General features: G+C 42.5%; 1 protein-coding gene across 2 annotated transcripts in view; it reads right to left on the bottom strand.

Moving 5' to 3' along the window:
• The window catches only part of GALNT7 (polypeptide N-acetylgalactosaminyltransferase 7), a 135,394-nt gene that overhangs the window by 12,117 nt on the left and 104,707 nt on the right, over positions 1-18,570 (bottom strand). The window contains exons 3-7 of one of the 2 annotated variants that reach the window (XM_056113871.1): positions 11,797-11,963; positions 7,568-7,698; positions 7,234-7,313; positions 4,911-5,093; positions 124-241 (exon numbers count right to left, since the gene is read on the bottom strand). In XM_056113871.1, the coding sequence (XP_055969846.1) occupies positions 124-241; positions 4,911-5,093; positions 7,234-7,313; positions 7,568-7,698; positions 11,797-11,963 (679 nt within the window). Of the gene's footprint in view, positions 1-123; positions 242-4,588; positions 4,772-4,910; positions 5,094-7,233; positions 7,314-7,567; positions 7,699-11,796; positions 11,964-18,570 lie in introns of both variants that reach the window. The other variant, XM_056113870.1, reaches the window with a different exon arrangement.

Here is an 18,570-nt window from a genome sequence, read left to right as displayed (position 1 = left end):
CTATATCCCTGAGACACACATGTTTTTTTCCAGTCATGTCTCATAACTTAGGCCCTCACTAGCGTTACACAAAGACACCAGCCTCCTCTGAAAGTCACAAGAGTCGGGGGAAGAAGAGGTTACCTTGTATGAGATCTCAAAGTTTTCACCACCCCAAATCTGAAGGCCTGGGTCGTAGAGACCAAGTTCAAAGAAGAAATCTCGTTCAATGGCAAATAACCCACCAGCCATGGCTGGGGACCTAAGAGAGAGAAAGAAGGCAGTAAATATCCAAGAAAAATTACCCAATGTGCCTTCATCAATAGACAAGCCTTATTGGAAATAATGCACAGAAAATAAAAAAATAAATATGATCAAACATGAAGAAATTATAAAGCCTTTACATAACTCGAGCGGGCTGTTCCTAATTCCTGAGTGAATTTTTAAGATCCAATTACAGCTTTTAACAAATGAGAACATTGCATCATTTGGCCATTAGAGGGCGCCCCGGTACCTCTGTTGATTTAAAAATTAAGCCTCAGGTTAGTTAAAAGGCTTTTTTCCTTTGCTCCTAAAAATACTGAGCCACCCAGTCTTGGTCTGCTAACTGCTCCTAGAATGATTTATGAGTCATTCTGGGATGAGTGAAACCATGCACCATGGAAGCAGTCTGCCAGCTTTTAATTTTATAGCTCAGGGGCCTTGCCAAATAAGGGCGTAAATCATTATAGAATAGGCACAGTTCATTCAGAGTTTGCGAATGTAGCATAGAACGACACAGGAGGAATCTGACATCGCTATTTACTGTGGTGGGAAGTGGGAAGACAAGAAGACAAGCTGTGGGACTTCTTGAATGGGGTCTAGCACTGGGCACGACCTAGGATGGGGGGTGTGGGGTGTGCAGAGATCTGGTAGCTTTGTAGGGAGAAGCCACTCCCATCATAAGAAGTGCCGGGGGGGGGGGGGGGGCGTTCATTTTCTCCTTGTTCCTTGCTCTCCCTACCCATTCTTAAGTAAAGTTCCTCTATTAGAGTACCTCCAGCATCATCCATGATATTGAATTCCCTACTGACTTTGGTTTGGGGATCAGGGATCACTTCTGGGGTGCTCAGGGGACCATATGTAACGTCGGGGATTGAACCCTGGTTATCTGCATGCAAGGCAAGCACTTTACCCACTGTACTAGCTCTACAGCCCCAGTCTATGCTCAGGGATCACTCTCGGGATGCTCGGGGGAATCATATGTGATGCTGGGGACTGAATCCATGTCAGGTGCATGCAAAGCAAGTGCCCTACCCCCTGTACTATCTCTCCGGTCCCCCAAATTCCTTTTTGTTTCATTTTGTTTTGGGGGCCACACCAGTCTGTGCTCAGGCATCTCTTCTGCAGTGCTCAGGGGACCACATGTCATGCTAGGGGTTAAACCCTGGTCGGACACATGCAAGGAGAGTGCCTTAACCATTGAATCTATCTACTTCTCTTCCACTTCACTGTCACCATTGCTCAGAATTCTGCCTAAACTCGCAGCTGGTAGGTCCTTTGTTCGGTTCTGCCTGCCCAGATAGGCAGAGAGGCCCAGCCTGCATGGTGCCAGTGTACGAGCTCTCGTGTATCCATCCTTTGGTCCCTAACCTCTGAGACATGTTGCAGGAACCGATGATCCAAAAAACGCTCTCCTTCCTGTAAGCTCCAATGTGCCTTGGGATTTTTCTTCATTCCGCTTCTCCCAGCTGTTACCGAATCATCAGCAGAGTTATCTGTTTAATATCTGTCCGATCCACTTTATTTTAAGCACCATGAGGGAACACAACTTCTAAAAATGTATGGCCAGAAAACAGTGCCTGGAGTATTGTAAGTACTCATTAAATATTGGTTGAGTGGATAAATGATAAATCAGGTACTAATAGCAATATCAAAGGAAAATCATTATCTGGGTAAACTCATTCTCTTATTCCTTTTCTACCTAAAATATGTCTCCTATACCACAAAGCAAAAAAGTGGCCTGGTTTTCCACAATTAAAGCATGTTTCAAGGGGGCTAGAGCGATAGCACAGCGGGTAGGGCATTTGCCTTGCACGCAGCCAACCCGGGTTTGATTCCTAGCATCCCATATGGTCCCCTGAGCATCATCAGGATCAGGAGTAATTACTGAGTGCATGAGCCATGAGTAACCCCTGTGCATTGCCGGGTGTGACCCAAAAAAGACAATTATATATATATATATATATATATATATATATGAAGTCAAGTGATCAAGTGATATATATATATATACATACATATATATTTCTACATTTCTACTTATCTTGGGGCTGGAGCAATAGCACAGTGGGTAGGGTGTTTGCTTTGCATGAGGTCAAGCCAGGTTCAATTTCCAGCATCCCACATGGTCCCCAGAGCACTGCCAGGAGTGATTCCTGAGTGCAGAGCCAAGATTGACCCCTGTGCATCATCAAGTGTTACCCAAAAAGAAAAAAAAGGGGGGGGCAGAGTGTTAGCACAGCAGGTAGGGCATTTGCCTTGCACACGGCCAACCTGGGCTTGATCCCTGGTATACCATACGGTCCCCCAAGCACTGCCAAGAGTAATTCCTGAGTGCAGAGTCAAGAGTAACCCCTGAGCATTACTGGGTGTGATCCAAAAAGCAAAAAATTAAAAAAATATATAAAAAATATATATTTCTACTTATTTCAGCACATACTTGAAAAATACATATTAATATGAAAAGCTAAAGGTCCTGCCATTGTTCATTGATTTGCTCGAGCGGGCCCAGTAACGTCTCCATTGGAGACTTTGTTGTTACTGTGTCTGGCATATCGAATACTCTCGGTAGCTTGCCGGGCTCTCCGAGAGGGGCGGAGGAATCAAACTCGGGTCGGCCATGTTGGCCGCTTGTAAGGCAAACGCCCTACCGCTGTGCTATCGCTCCATAAAGTAAGTAAAAGTAAAGGCCCTCCTGTTGATCATCAATTTGCTAGAGCGGGCCCAGTAACGTCTCCATTGGAGACTTTGTTGTTACTGTGTCTGGCATATCGAATACTCTCAGTAGCTTGCTGGGCTCTCCGAGAGGGGCGGAGGAATCGAACTCAGGTCGGCCATGTTGGCTGCGTGCAAGGCAAACGCCCTACGGCTGTGCTATAGCCAGTGAATTAAAGGGAAACCTCCTTTACATTTTTTCTTACCTCTTTAAGAGAAAAATAAAACTCTCTACTATCCTGTGGAATTAGCAAAAAACATAAACACGATCTTCTCTATGACTTTCTCTAGAATTACTTGTTATGTCCATGAATAGCAGATTCTTGGGCTGCTTTGAAAAGAAAAAAAAAGAAAGAAAGGAAAAAAGGAACTTCAAGGGAAACATCAACTAGAGCTTGAAGCTTTATAATTTCTCATGTTTGCCATTTCAGTATCTCGATAATACTCAAATCCCAGCTGCAGGGAAACCCGGTCCCCAAACAGTGCTAAGGGTATTAACATGCAACGGGAAGCACTCAACCAAAGCCAACTGTAGGAGCAGAAAGTCAAATTAGAATAATTGCACTTTTCTGTAAGATCACAATGACACTGCACGGAGAAACCTCTTGGAGCATTTGAGTGAACATTTTGTTTGGGGTCATTCTTTCAAAAGACAGCAACACCCTCCAGTCAAAAGACCAAAAGAATTGAATAGATTGATTGGCTACATCTGAAGAGCTGGAAGAAGGGACCAAAGATAATTTTTGGAATAAAACCTCCCTTAAATCAAGCACTCTTTAGTGAAATATTAAAAGATTCTAGGGTACATTTTTCTGAAGGTGTGTATTTTTTATTCAGCATATACAACTCTACAAAATTAGTATTCAAGAGTTTGTAAAACTGGGCCGGAGTGATAGTGCAGTGGCTACGGTGTTTGCCTTGCACGCAGCCACCCGGGTTCGATCACCAGCATCCCATATGGTCCCCCAAGCACAGTCAGGAGTAATTCCTGAGTGCAGAGCCAGGAGTAATTTCTGAGCGAAAAAAAAAAAAAGAGTTTGCAAAACTAAGGGAAACACCCCCCCAAATATAAAAAGAACTCTAAAACCCCAAACCTCAAAACCCTCTAACCTACCTCCACGGCATTAAAGTGGAAGGAAAACTTGGACTGAAAATGATTTAAACATGCTAAACTTACAGAACAACACCATCTCTCAAAGAATCAAATTCAGTGTTTCTCTCATCTACTATGACTGGGTGGCCAAGATTTTCTTTTTTCCACTTGTATTTGGAACAAATGTTTTCTAATGTTCCCCTTTCCCAAAGAGTGCTTGCGTGTCGGGAAGTGACCAAGAAGCAGATGTGCATTACATCTGATAAACAGCCCAGCGCCTAGTTCTCAAGGATGAGACTGTGTCTCTGCCACGGTGTCTGGCTGTGCGGTGGGCGAAGCCAGTGAGGTGTGAGGTCATCATTGGTGGCACTCACTCCAGCAACGTGTTTCTCAAAAATTACGTGAGACTTCAGTGCAAGGACAGAAACCCACTCGGAGTTGGAAGACAGAATCTACAGGTTCATTTTCAGCATGGCAAGAGGTTAGTAGGTTAGCAGCAACAGCATATAAAGAAAAACATGTAAGTGATTTAGTGATTACCGATATGGTTCAGTTTTTGTCTTTCTCATTTTCTTCTCGCGAGAGGTCAGAGGCACCCGTTTCCAGAGCATACTCCAATCCCATGCTCCTCGGGCATACCCATCTTCGTCACCACCCCCTTGGGGTACAATTTGATATGTGTTGCCATTTATGACATCTATAAGCGGCACAGTGCAAATGGTTCTGTGTTGTGTTGAGGATGGCAGCAAAGATGAAATGGATGGTATGTAGGGACCCACATATTTATATGAGCACATGGGGAAGGAAAAAAAAAGGACTTAGATAAACATTCAACATAAGAATATAAAGTAATAATCTTTACCGATAAGGTTCAGTTTTATGTTTTCTTTTGGCCTTTTCCTTGTAGCTTAGAGGAATACGCTTCCATAGCAAACTCCAGTCCCAGGCCCCTCTGGCAAAGCCATCTTCATCCCCACCTTGCTGTGGTTCAATGGAATAGTCATTCCCATCTATGTAATCTATTAGAGGCACAGTACATGTAGTTCTGAAACATTTACAGAAAATGAAAACGCATTTAAGAACCCAAAACTGACTGGTTTGGCATGCCTAGCTAGATGCTCTCTTTTTGTGGGTGGATTGCTTTGCTTGGCGCTAGAGAGCTTGACTATGCAGCTTGAGAATCTAGAACTAAACGAACCCTTGGGAAGAGTCAAGGGGCCTATGCTGGCAAGAGCAGGGTGTGGTGACTGTCCCTGACCCCCAGTTTACAGATAAACGATCAGGACAAAGAGTCTGGCCATGGAAATTAAGGACGCTTTCTCATATTCACTGTCATCCTACAACTTTCTCTAGATAACCTGACATTATTCACAGCATTTTTCTATTGTTTTCTCTCCTAATCCATTAAAAATGTCCGTGTGTGTGTGTGTGTGTGTGTGTGTGTGTGTGTGTGGAATCTTAGCAGAGAGAGAGATTGTGTGTGAGAGAGTGTATGTGTGTGTGTAGAATCTTAGCAGAGAGAGAGATTGTGTGTGAGAGAGTGTATGTGTGTGTAGAATCTTAGCAGAGAGAGAGACATTGTGTGTGAGAGAGTGTATGTGTGTGTGTAAAATCTTAGCAGAGAGAGACAGAGAGAGAGAAAGAGAGAGAGAGAGAGAGATTGTGTGTGTGTGGGAGTGTATGTGTGTGTGTGTGTGTGTAGAATCTTAGCTCTCCCAACGTGTAGCTTTCTATTGCTTTGGGGTCAGTTATGAAAATCTGTTCCTGTACTTTATTTGATCTTTCTCCTGCTTGTATTATCAAACAAGAATAACAACCCAGCTTTTATTGAAAAACAAACAAACAAAAAGTATTGTTGTCCTGCTTTTTTAAATAACAAGAAAAATATAGCTGCTGCAGAATTTATGGCATGGCATGACAACCCGGAGGAAACAAATCCTTTTTATTTGACTTTCATGAAAGTGCAAATCCTGGGTGGCCGAGAGTCAGCACGACAGAGAACTGGTGACCCTGCTTATTTCACTCTTTGTCTCATCAGAAAAGGTCTTAAATCGCCTTCCAAAATCGGGGAGAGCAGTTTTTCTTCCTCAGGTAAGGTGTTTTTGAGCAATTAGGGAGGAGGAAGAGGACCCCAGGGGATGGGAAGTTCTGTGTGGGGAGAGAGGGTTTAAGGGACACTGCTGGTTCCCTTCAGGTTTTGGATCCTGGGGACTCTTGGAGAAAATTCCTTTTTCACTGCTCTGGTGTGAGGCTCCTTTTCACCCAGAGAGGTGAAATTGTCCTTATCCTCCCTTTTTCCTTCATAATTCCTTGATTTCAAAGTACATGGTGCAGTGCAAAAAAGGTCCAGGAGAGCAGGCAGTGTGATGGTTTATCAGCTGTCAGGTTAAGCCTCAGCGTCCCCTTAGTATGTGAGCTAATAACATCTCTCTGTCAGGGTTGCCAGGAGGATGAAGCCAGAGGGTCTGCAGCGAGTGTGCACCGGAGACCTTCTCCAGGTTCTCCTTCCGACTCTTACCAGCCTCCACAGGGAGGCATCTGCTTTTGCTAGACCTCAGAGCTGTCAGAACTCAAGACAGCTTTCGGAGCCAGAGGACAGGACGGCTGCTACTGTCTATTGTTTCAGCTACTTCTGAGGAGCTAACGAGGCCGACTGCGTTTTCATGAGCCATTGCTTCTGTGTGAGAACTTGAATGTTTCTATAGGAACCTACAGCATTGGCAGGAGTAACAGCTGGCCCTTACTATGTAAAGCACTAATTTAAAAAGGGCATGAAAAAAATCCCAAAGGGTATTAAATAATTTCAAAGCCCTCTCCTTTGAGTCTTTTAGGGCTGTGACCACAATTTAGTGGGTAGCCATTCATTAATACTGCTCTGAGAGAGAGAGAGAGAGACCTCATTATTTGAGAAGTTTCTTCACCACCCAACCACCGGGGTTTTTTTCCAGGGAGATGCCCTAGGCTTCTCCCAAGCGCCCTGACTGCCTACATCCAAATGAGCCCAGAGATTAAGGAGAATCACAGCATCCACCCCAGCCAACCACTAGCTGGATGACAGTGCTTCCAACGCAACGCTTGGGGCACTAACTGGCACTGACATCAGAAGAATGAGAACACCAGGAGTCCTTCTAGGGTGAGGTTGACTTTTTAACCAGGAAAGAAAAAAAAAAGCAAGGCGATGTTACCTGTCTTTAGAAATGGGAGCTACAAGTGGTGCATACCAGTTAACTGCCACCTCACAGTGGGCATCAAGGTATATCAAAACCTTAAAGAAAAGAGGCAGGATGAAAGAACACTCCTCACATATGGCACATCACACACCACACACCATTCGCACTTACACAGGTGCTAATACGCATGCGCTCCACAGTCAATTTTGACATATACGTTAACTGTTCAAGCCAGCATTTTGTTTCAATTTAAAAAAATTATTTTTTCCTGAAGGGTACTTGAAAAGGTCTATGATCCTCTAGTTACCCATCCCCAAAGGAGACATTGTAGAGGTCTAATGTTTCCTACCTGTCCAAGTTTAGCTTTGTGGGCACCGATACTCCGTGCTTGAATTAAACCTTCTCTCCTTTCGTTTCGAAATACCTTCACTAGGCCATTCCACAGCTTAATATACTCATCGAGTTTCTCTTTCAAGTGTTCTGTGGGTGAACAAGGCAATCAACATCGTAAGTGACATGTATGCATATAAATCATTTAAACTATAATTTCCTTTCAAAAACAGGGATAGTTCACAGAAAAAACCTTGAAAGTCAGATAGACAGAAGGAATATTTATTGTAGTTCAATTTGGGGGGGGGGGTGTGTGCTTTGGGGCCATATCCAGCATGGCTCAGGGTCTACTCCTGACCCTGTGTCCAGGAATGACCCTTGATTGTGCCAGGACGGGGTGGGAGAAGGGACGGTCATATGTGGTGCCAGGGATTCAAACCAGGATCAGCCACACGCAAGGCACGTGCTATACCGCATGTACTACCTTTCAGGCCCAGCTGGAATGTTTCATCTCTAGGCAGTGTATTATTCGAGAGTTTTTGAAGTTAACATGGCGACAAAGAAGTAGTTAGCCCAAGAATAGTTAAGCATTCTCTTTCAGCATGAGGTAATCCACTCTGCCTACTGCTGCACAAATGGAGATTCTCACATTAACACCCTCTCTAAAAGCTTTCAGGCACAATGTTTTGCTTGCTTTGGCAGCAGCCATGGCCCAGCATTTCAGAAGCCAGGCTGCCGGCAGATGATGTCCTATGATATCAGGGGAATCGAGCCAGGATGTAGCTTCTTCAAACTTGTCTCTGGGCATCTTTCTCCAGGTACAAGCAGTACTGGAGAAGGTTAAAGCCCTGGGATAAGCAATACAGTTCCCATCAACTGGCAAGTGACCATCAAAAGACTCCATCTTTTTGGATTTTAAGCATCAACAAGTACCTGGATAGCTGGGGCTGGAGAGATAGTACAGTGGGTTGGGCACTTGCTCTGCTGCATGCTGTGGCTCTGGGTTTGATCCCCAGCACCTTATATCATCCCCCAAGCACTGCCAGGAGTGATCCCTGAGCACAGAGCAACTCAGCCTAGATCCCATCTCTCCTTCCCAGGATAGTACTTTGGTTTCCATTATCCTGAGCCTGTAGGATTGACCCCTTACAGCCAAACAAGTGCCTGGATCCCTAAATGTGTTTCTTGGAGACACAAAAGTTGTTTCTGTGGAGTACAATAATATGATACCTAGAAAAAATGTTTTTTATAAAATACATTTTATATGGGCTATGCAACTTGTTCGCCTGTGAATGCAAACCTAATAAAAAAAGATGTGACTAGTACAGAATCAGTGGTTATAGAGGTACAAATACTGTCTACTTAATACTTGAGCTCATTCCTAGGGGGCCAAGAGTTAGCAAATTCCCTACAGACGAGCTCTCAAAATTGAGAGGAAAAACTTTTCTGACATCCAGTTTTAATGAAAATTGCAAATTAAAACCCCATGTTGAGAATCTGAGAATTTAATTTATAATTCTCATGCTGAATTACATTTTTTCCCCCAGAAAATCAATGAAATTTTCCCTTTAATTTTTCAAAAAACCTTTTTTTTTTTTTTTTTAACCCTGGTGTAGTTCTAAGCCCAGTTCTACCGGTCCATGGGGTTTCTCAGTTAATTTTGAGGATTTAGATTTTTTTATTTTAAATCCAAAATGCTGTCAAGTGCCAACAAAATCTCAGTAAAATATATTTTAAAATATTTCTCTTGAGACACGAATGATATTATTAATGAACACATTCTTGGCACAGAAAATTGCAACCTAGAGTTAAGCTAAACTCATTAGATATCATGACAAGACTAAAAAATATTTTGAGTGATACATTCTCTAGTACAGTTAAAAATGATTACTGAAAACAGTGTTTAGTTACACAAAGATAAGGGAGGAAGAGACCATTTTTCTATTTCTTCTGCACAGTAACATATGTCTATAAGATCAAGATTCTGGTCAGGTCCTTGCAAAAATAGCAGAGATTTATCCAGACTGCAAGAGTTCTAAATTAAGTTTTGGAAGAAGCTTTTATAAAGCCATTTTGAATGGTGTTCTCATGCCATCCACATTCCGTCTTTCCCGCTCACCTTATATTCAATGATATCGCTTACACACACATAAAAATTCCCTGCAAACCTTATTTGCCATAAAAAACAAATATCTTCCTGTTATCAAGTAGTCATTCTTCCAAAGTTTCAATTGTTTTATGGTAAGCAAAGAAGGATAAATAACAACTCAGGTCTGTGTCTCAGCAATCCTGTTAAAGGTTCTGAAATTTCGCAGGCTGATTTGGAGTCAAGCAGTGGCATGTTCTAAGCATGCTTGCTTTCATGAGTTGTTAGGTTTTTACTGAATAGATGGGCCACACGTGTCACAACCTGCTTGTGTGGACAGTGCTGGGTGCACAGGGCACGCGGTGCCAGAGAAGAAACTCAGAATCTTGCACAAGCAATACATGTGCTCTTCTATTTGAGCTACTTCCTTGACATCACGTTTTCTATCTTTTTTTTCTTCTTTTTGGGTCACACCTGGCGATGCACAGGGGTAAGTTAATTACTCCTGGCTCTGAACTCAGGAATTACTCATGGAGGTGCTTGGGGAACCATATGGGATTCTGGGAATCGAACCTGGGTCGGCTGTGTACAAGGTAAACACCCTACCCGCTGTGCTATTGCTCCAGCACCTTCTATCTTTTGATATTTATGTTATTTAGAATTTATGTTCAGGGGCCAGAGAGATAGTACAGTGGGTAAGGTGCTTTGCCCTGCGTGCAGCCAACCATGGTTTTTATCCCTGGCACTATGCCAAGCATACCCAGAGCCGCTCCTGAGCACAGAGCCAGAAATACCCACTCCTTCCTGATACATATTGAGTTTATAATCGTGGATATATTTTAAGGAAAGAACATTAGCTTTGAGACACCCTTATCTGGAAAATCACTGTTCAATCTCTCTTTTGTCAAGCTGATCAAAGAGAAACCAATGCCTCCATAAATGCTATAAAATGGTTCCAAAAAACAAGAGAAACACATAATTTTCTATTATCTTAAATCAAATACAGAACAAAATATTCTTTAGTAAATTATTCCTCCTCCTCTTCTTCCTCCTTTTCCTCCTCTTATTCTTCCTCCTCCTCTTCCTCCACATTGGGGTTGAGTGACACGGCTACTCCTAGCTGTGCTTAGGGTTTGTTTCTTTTTTTTAAATTTAATTTAATTCAATTTTTTAAATTGAATCACTGTGAGATACAGTTACAAAGCTTTCATGTTTGAGTTTCATTTACATACAGTGATCAAACATCCATTCCTCCACCAGTGCACATTCTCTACCACCAATGTCCCCAGTATTCCCCTCCCCCATCCCTTTCCAACCCTCCCCTGCCTCCATAGCAGACAATTTCCCCCATACTCTCTCTGCTTTTGGGCATTACGGTTTGCAATATGATACTGGGAGGTTATCATGTTTGGTCCTTTATCTACTTTCAGCACACATCATCCATCATGAACGATTCCTCCAACCATAATTGTCTTAGTGATCCCTTCTCTATTCCAGTTGTCAGGGTTCATTTCTAGTTTTGCTCGCTGGGGGGGAGGCATCTGCATCTGGGGGTTAAACCACAGTGGACCCATTTAAGATGAGTCTCTTAACCCCTGTACGACTTCTCTGGCCTAGTAAATATTTCTCCATGGTTTCTGGTCCAATTCAACTGTTGTATTAGCATTCAAACACAAATTTCAAGCCACCAAGCGAGTATATGGATTTCAGTGTGCAGCTCAGATGGTGCTTCAGAATCATGGGGATAGTATCATGGAACATGTACAATTGTGTTGTTTTCAGTCTTTCCATACATCTAGGAATAAACTTCTGCAAATGTAAGAACCAAACATCTGGAACAGCATACAATGACAGTTAAATACACAGACTTCTTAATTTGTCACTCTGGATGCAGCTATTAAGTACCTATACTGTTGAGTAAGTTCTTTTAACAACTCTGAACCTCAGGCATAAGAGGAATATAATAGCATTATCCTTTGTAGGGATTAATTGTCAGCAGTAAATGACTCACATAGAATACTTGGGTTAGTGCCAGCTTGTTGATACCAGCATCAATAGACGCTCATCATTAAAATTTAAAGACCTTTAAAATCACATTTTTGCAATTACTCATAATTAACTTATTTTATAGACCAAATGTCAGTCCTAGGGCCATTCATTACCTTTATTACTGAAATCATCAATTAGCACGATTTCTGCCAAATATTTCCTTGGGGTCCTTTTAATTACACTGTGGACTGTCCTCATGAGGGTTGACCATCCTTCATTATGGAAGACAATGATAACACTGGAAGTGAGCAGGTTTTCATCGTAATGCCAATACTTGCATCTGCAAAAGGAAAATTTCAGATTTACTCAGAGGTTACTTACAATGTTCGATTCCAAATCTAATATGATTAAGTTTCTGATTGGATTAGGTGTTACTGACTTATCTGAGGTACCTGAAAAACCACCCTTGGGTTCACAGAGATAGTACAGCAGGTGCTTGCCTTGCATGTCACAGACTCAGGTACTATCCCCAGCATCCCATATGGTCCCTGAACACTGCCAAGAGTGGTCCCTGAGCACAGAGCCAGGAGTGCACACTGAGCACCTTTGGGTGTGCTCCTCCTACAAGTCCCCCCCCCACATGTGGACTAGTAGCTGAGGGGTTAAGGCACTTGCCTCGCACGCAAGTCAGAACTGGGAGTTAGCCCTGAGTGGAGCTGATGTGAGCCCCAAGCCATAAATTAAAGAAAATAAAGTCTGACCTAGGAAAGTATGTATTAAAAAGCAAAACAAGCCTTTGTATTTTAACAGAAGAAACACAAAATAGGAAAGAGCAGCTGCTATGAGACAAGGTAATTCCTAGATGAAGCCACTTCCTAAACCACTGGAACTTGTGTGACAAAGACAACTAATTTGTGAATTGAGGCACTTAAGATGTTATTTACAGTACTGTTTTTTGTTTTTGTTTTAATTTCACATGACTCAGATCTCAGTTTATTTTTATTTTTTCAGAACTTGAGCTTCTGATGTAGGATTTATTTCACTTAAGGAAACAAACCAACCACTAGATGATGAATAGGTTTGTAAACTGTCCTAAGTTGGGTCAAATATTTAAAAACATTTAAGAGGCTGACCGGTATAACAGGCGTTAAAAAATTAATAGTTGAACAAATAAAGACCCAAGAGTGTTTAAAGTTATTAGACTGGTTAAAGAATGGTCTTTAGCTGTTCTATTAAAAAATATGGAAAACAACAGCAGCAGAAATCAAGTTGCTAGAGGCTTTTTTTTTAATTGTAAGAAAACTCAAAATAGGGTGTGATGATGACTCAAAGATTCTGGGAAAACTGTGTGAGTTCATGGAAGTGAGGATATGGGGCTGTGTGTGTGTGTGTGTGTGTGTGTGTGTGTGCGCGCGCGCACGCATGTGCGGATGCGTCTTCATTTGGTTCTATGGCTCTAGAAGAACAAGATCGTAAGACATGAGAGGTAACAACAATTTGTGTTGTTACCATGTTCTTCTGTAGGAATGAAGTTTTGGGAACCAACATTTAGCACCTCTTTCTCCTTGCTGAAATGCAAAGGGAAACGCCTATCCAAAACTTTTCATAAAGAAGCTAACAGGCCTGTCCCAAGAATTCCTGGTAAACCATGAAAGCAGTTAGCATTCTCACCTTGCTAACTTCTACCAACATTTACCTGTCACTGTCACTGTCTTCCTGTTGTTCACTGATTTGCTTGAGCGGGCACCAGTAATGTCTTACAACAAATTGTGAGACTTGTTGTTACTGTTTTTGGCATATTGAATACGTCATGGGTAGGTTGCCAGGTTTTGCCGTGTGGGCAAGATAGTCTCGGTAGCTTGCCGGGCTCTCTGAGAGGGGCAAAGAAACTAAATCTGGGTCGGCCGCCTGCAAGGCAGACGCCCTACCTGCTGTGCTATTTACCTAAGTTATGATAATCTACTGACAGGCCTGACCCTATTGAGAGGGAAACCACATTTTTCCCTAGGTGTTTATTTCCTTTCAAAATTGTCCTAAGGAGCCAGTGAGCAGTATAGCTGGTACAGAGGACAGTGTGCTGGCCTTGCACATCTGACCTAGTTTGATCCCCAGCACCACAGATGGTCCCCTGAGACCACAGGAAGTGATCCCCGAGTACAGACCCAGGAGTAAGCCCTGAGCACTGCTGGGTGTGGCCCACAAACAAATACCAAATAAACCAAAAAATCCCAAATTGTCCCAAATTGCTTGCTTTTTAGGGATGGTATTTGTGGAAATATAGATTGAGTCTGCTCATCAATTCCTCTTATTTCTAATATGCTTCTTTTCACTGATGAGCCCTAAGCATCTCAGTTGCCCAGGCTCTGGGGCCAGGCTAGGGTGGCAGAATGGAAAGTGAGATCTCCTCTCTCCTGGTTTTGCTTTTGTTTGGGGGCCACACACAGCTGTGCTCAGGGCTTAGTCCTTGCTCTGAGCTCAGGATTCACACCTGGGCGTGCTCAGGGGACCATGCGTTTGACCCAGAGATGGAAACAGACCCACTGCATGCAAGGCAAGTGCCCCAGCCACTATACTATCTCTCAGCCCAACATCTCTTCATACATTTGTTGATGCTTAAAACCAGACAGTCTCCCTGGCTCGGGTGTCTCTCCTGAAATAGGATTAATACTGGTGCTCTGTTCCCCCGAATGTGAGCGCGGACACTGGAGTGCATAGGAGAGGTGGACCTCATTTGGCATCAAGATGTGGGGTCACAAAGGCCTCCGAGAGCTGTGGAGCAAAGCGTAAGAATGAGTTGAGAAGAAAAACAATGTACTAAGGCCAAGGCAAGGGGAGGGAGTGGGAAGGAAAGATGGAAGCACAGCCATGACTCATGTGCATGTGACTCTGATATCAGAACTTTAAAGATGGACAGATGGACCGCACAGATGGTCTGCTTCGTAGGAAGGAGACTTGGGTTGGGTTACCAGCAGCTGGAATGACTCTGGAGTACAGACAATGCCAGGTACCGCAGGGTCTGACCCCAAAACAAAACAGAACAAAACAAGACACTATCAAAAGGAGCCCCTGTGGTCTTGAGGTAACACTCCTGGCCCCAGCTTGGCCATCCTCCTTCCCTAGACTGCCAGAAAATTTGTAGTAAGGAAAACTGAGACTAGGATGCCATATTAAGTAGATTGATTGACTTTGTTAGAGACTTTTGATTCTACTCTCTGGCAGCTCATTTGCTCAACACTTTCTAACATCAGGGGAAGCACTGCGTTCACCTTATCACAGACTGCGCTGTAAACACCCTCCTTCATATTACACATTTGCAATGATCAAAGCTGTAGGCTTACTCTTAAAGTAATTACAGAGAATATTTTCATGGTAGCTGAGTGGGGTAGGTGCTTGATAGCAGAAGCCAAGATGGGAGGGAAGAATTTCCATTGTGACTTTTCTGTAACTTAAAAAAGATGGCAAAACCACAAATGAAATGCCTATGAATAATTTACTTTCCTTCTCTTGGTACCAGCTGTTTTTAACATCTTCAGTTTGACAGAAAGCCATGTTGTATTTAGGCTTTATCAATAAATAATATCTAATTTGGCAGACTGTGAAAAATGTAAACATGTTAAGGCTGTGCGTCCTTGCAATTCACATATACTGCCATTAAACCACAATAATGCACATGTTGTATATTTTTACGTACAAAAAACTCATTTTGCCTTTTCCTTTCTCTCTTTTTCTCTCTTTCTTTCTTTCCCTTCCTTTTGGGTCACACCCGACCATGCTCAGGGGTAACTCCTGGCTCGACACTCTCAAAATTACTCCTGGCAGTATTAGACGGACCATATGGGACGCCAGGGATTGAACCCAGGTTGGCCGTGTGCAAAGTGAACGCCCTACCTGCTGTACTATTGCTCCGGCCCCCAGCTCTTTGTTTTTTAAATTATCATTGGGGTAACGTGATCACAGTAGTGTTAGTGTTGATAGGTACAAAGTTACTGTGCCCTCATTTGTGGAGTATAAGACAACATTAACATGAGGCTGACTCCTAAGGATAGTAGATACACGGGACAGGAAGATTGCTCCATAGCTGGAAGCCTGCCTCATGAGCAAAGGGGAGAAGGCAGCTGGAATAGAGAAGGGATCACTAAGAAAAAGATGGCTGGAGGAATCGGTCGGGATGGGAGATGTGTGCAGAAAGTAGATAAAGGGCCAAACATGATAACCTCTCAGTGTCTGTATCGTAAAACATAATGCCCAAAAGTAGAGAGAGATTATGGGGAATCATGTCTGCCATGGAGGCAGGGGGAGGGTGGGAAGGGGGGGGTACACTGGGGATATTGTGGTGGGGAATGTGCACTAGTGGAGGGATAGGTGTTTGATCATTGTGTGATTGTAACCCAAACATGAAAGCTTGTAGCTATCTCATGGTGATTCAGAACAAAACACTGTCCTCCCATTGTTCATCAATTTGCTCAAGCGGGCCCAGTAACGTCTCCATTTTTTTTTTTTGAGACTTGTTGTTACTGTGTTTGGCATATTGAACACGCCACGGTAGCTTGCCAGGCTTTGCCACGTGGGCAAGATACTCTCGGTAGCTTGCCGGGCTCTTCAAGAGGGGCAGAGGAACCGACCCTGGCTGGGTCGGGCTGGCTGCACGCAAGGCAAACAACCTACCGCTGTGCTATCGCTCCAGCCCAATAGTGATTCAATAAAATTAAAAAACAAGAACCAAAAACCAAAGACTAACAACAACAACAACAACAACCACAACAGAACAAAGTTACTGTGCCTTGATCACCACCAAAATGCCAAAGACCCTCCACCCTTTGTCACATCTAGTCCACCTCTCCCCACTGCTGGGTAACCTCAGTTTTGCAGTCAAAGGCCAAGGGTTTGATATAATTTTGTACTGAACCATCCCCTGCTTTGTTTCTTTATATGTTACAAATGAGTGATATGCTGTATTTGTCCTTCTTTTGATTTATCTGGCTTAACATGACCCCTTTTATATTCTATTTTAATCCTAACACAAAGTAAAGTCTCATGTTTTATAGTTGAGTTGCATTCCATTGTATATAAAGACCACAACTCTCTCTCTCTCTCTCTCTCTCTCTCTCTCTCTCTCTCTCTCTCTCTTTCTCACACACACACACACACACACAGAGGTCATCTCTGTTACTGGACATTTGGATTGTGTACATAATCTTGGCTAATGCTAACAGCCTTCAGTGATCTCACCTCTTTTAAAGATGGTTTCTTACTTCTAAATCACTCACAGAGTCCACTGCAATACAGATATAAAGATAGCCATGGATGCTGTCTAAATCTAATGGGGATGATTCTTTAGGTATAAGAAACAAATTCTAAACTTGGGAATGCTTTAAAAAATTTCATTTTCTTCCTATCTCCCACTATAGGCCAAAGGAAGTGGATAAATGCTTATAATTTACATCAAGTATCATTGGTATCCAATGGCCAAATAAGTTAGTAATGAAGAACATAAAATTTAACTTAGCATTCAGAAACCAACACACATTTTCAAAGAAAGAATAATCATCACAGAGAAACCCAACCATTAAAGCTCAACAGACTGGGAGGAGTGGATATTACTCAAGCATTGAGTTTCTAATGTAGTTTGATTGCAATTCCTTCAGACTATGCTAAGGTAGAATGTATTCCTTACAGTTTCTGATGCACAGCAAAATACAGAATCATTTTGTCAGTGAACTTTTCCATAAGAGATCATCAAAGTAATAATTCAGGTAAGACAAACCAGCATAATGGATTAATATTACAACTCTCGTGTGGCTATGATTCTTTTATAAATATAAAAATTACATAGGCTACACATACTCATACTCATCTAGATATACTATTAAGTTCAATGCTTCCTATTTGTATTTTTGTTGCTGAACTCAGCATAAAATACCATGTTTTCATTTATCGCACTTTACATTATTTTATGTGCATGCTCCAGCAGGTTCTGCTCTTTGGTGATTCTGCGGACTGGTGTGTACCGCCATCCCACTGATTTCTCATGATGAAAATTGGATTAGTCTGATTTCTATCTCTGTGTCCTCTGTTTATACAGATGAATATGAGAAGGTCAAATATAAAGCTTGAAAGCTGTGAGCAGTCTGTGAGAGGTTGCAATCACTCTTAATGTAATATCATTCACACTAACATTTTTTCCTTTTTTTAAATCTTGTCCACTGGGACCTGACGACTTTACTCAAATATCTTGCTTTAAGTACCAGACCATCTCTTGATTGGCTGTGTGAGGCCTATCATTTTATTTATTTATTTATTTATTTATTTATTTATTTTTGGTCATACCTGGCAATGCACAGGAGTTACTCCTGGCTCTGCACTCAGGAATTACCCCTGGCAGTGCTCAGGGGACTATACGGGATGCTGGGAATCGAACCCGGGTCGGCCACGTGCAAGGCAAATGCCCTACCAGCTGTGCTATTGCTCCAGCCCTGCTCCTATCATTTTAAAGACATTGGGTTGTTTCCCTTTTCAGAGACTCATTCTGGCACCTGACAAGAGCCACCTTTATATTTATGCAAAAGTAATCTTTCCTAAGAGTTTACTCATATGTCAGTGTTGAGTTTCCAGAACCAACTCTTCCCTTTGGAAATTAAAAGGCAACAATTTCACACCTCCAGTTTACTAAAATCTCTCCTCGTCTGCATCATACCTCTGAACTATGGCTAGCACGTCCTAAATATCTGCTCTGTAAGAGGCTTTCATGGTGCACTACCCTCCCCGAATTTCAGGCATTCATGTACTTTCTTATGTCTATGCTCATTATACCTGAATTTAATTCCTTCAGTGTGCCGGCTATCAAACTTTTGAATATGGAGATTCATCTGCACATAGTTAAATAGGAAAATAGTACACATACCTGTTTTCCCTTCTATGCTGAACTCATAGAATATGCCCTAATAATC

The sequence above is a fragment of the Sorex fumeus genome, unplaced genomic scaffold, assembly GCF_029834395.1.
Source record: "Sorex fumeus unplaced genomic scaffold, SorFum_2.1 ptg000024l, whole genome shotgun sequence".
Lineage (NCBI taxonomy): Eukaryota > Metazoa > Chordata > Mammalia > Eulipotyphla > Soricidae > Sorex > Sorex fumeus.
This window is presented reverse-complemented; position numbering and strand designations above follow the sequence as displayed.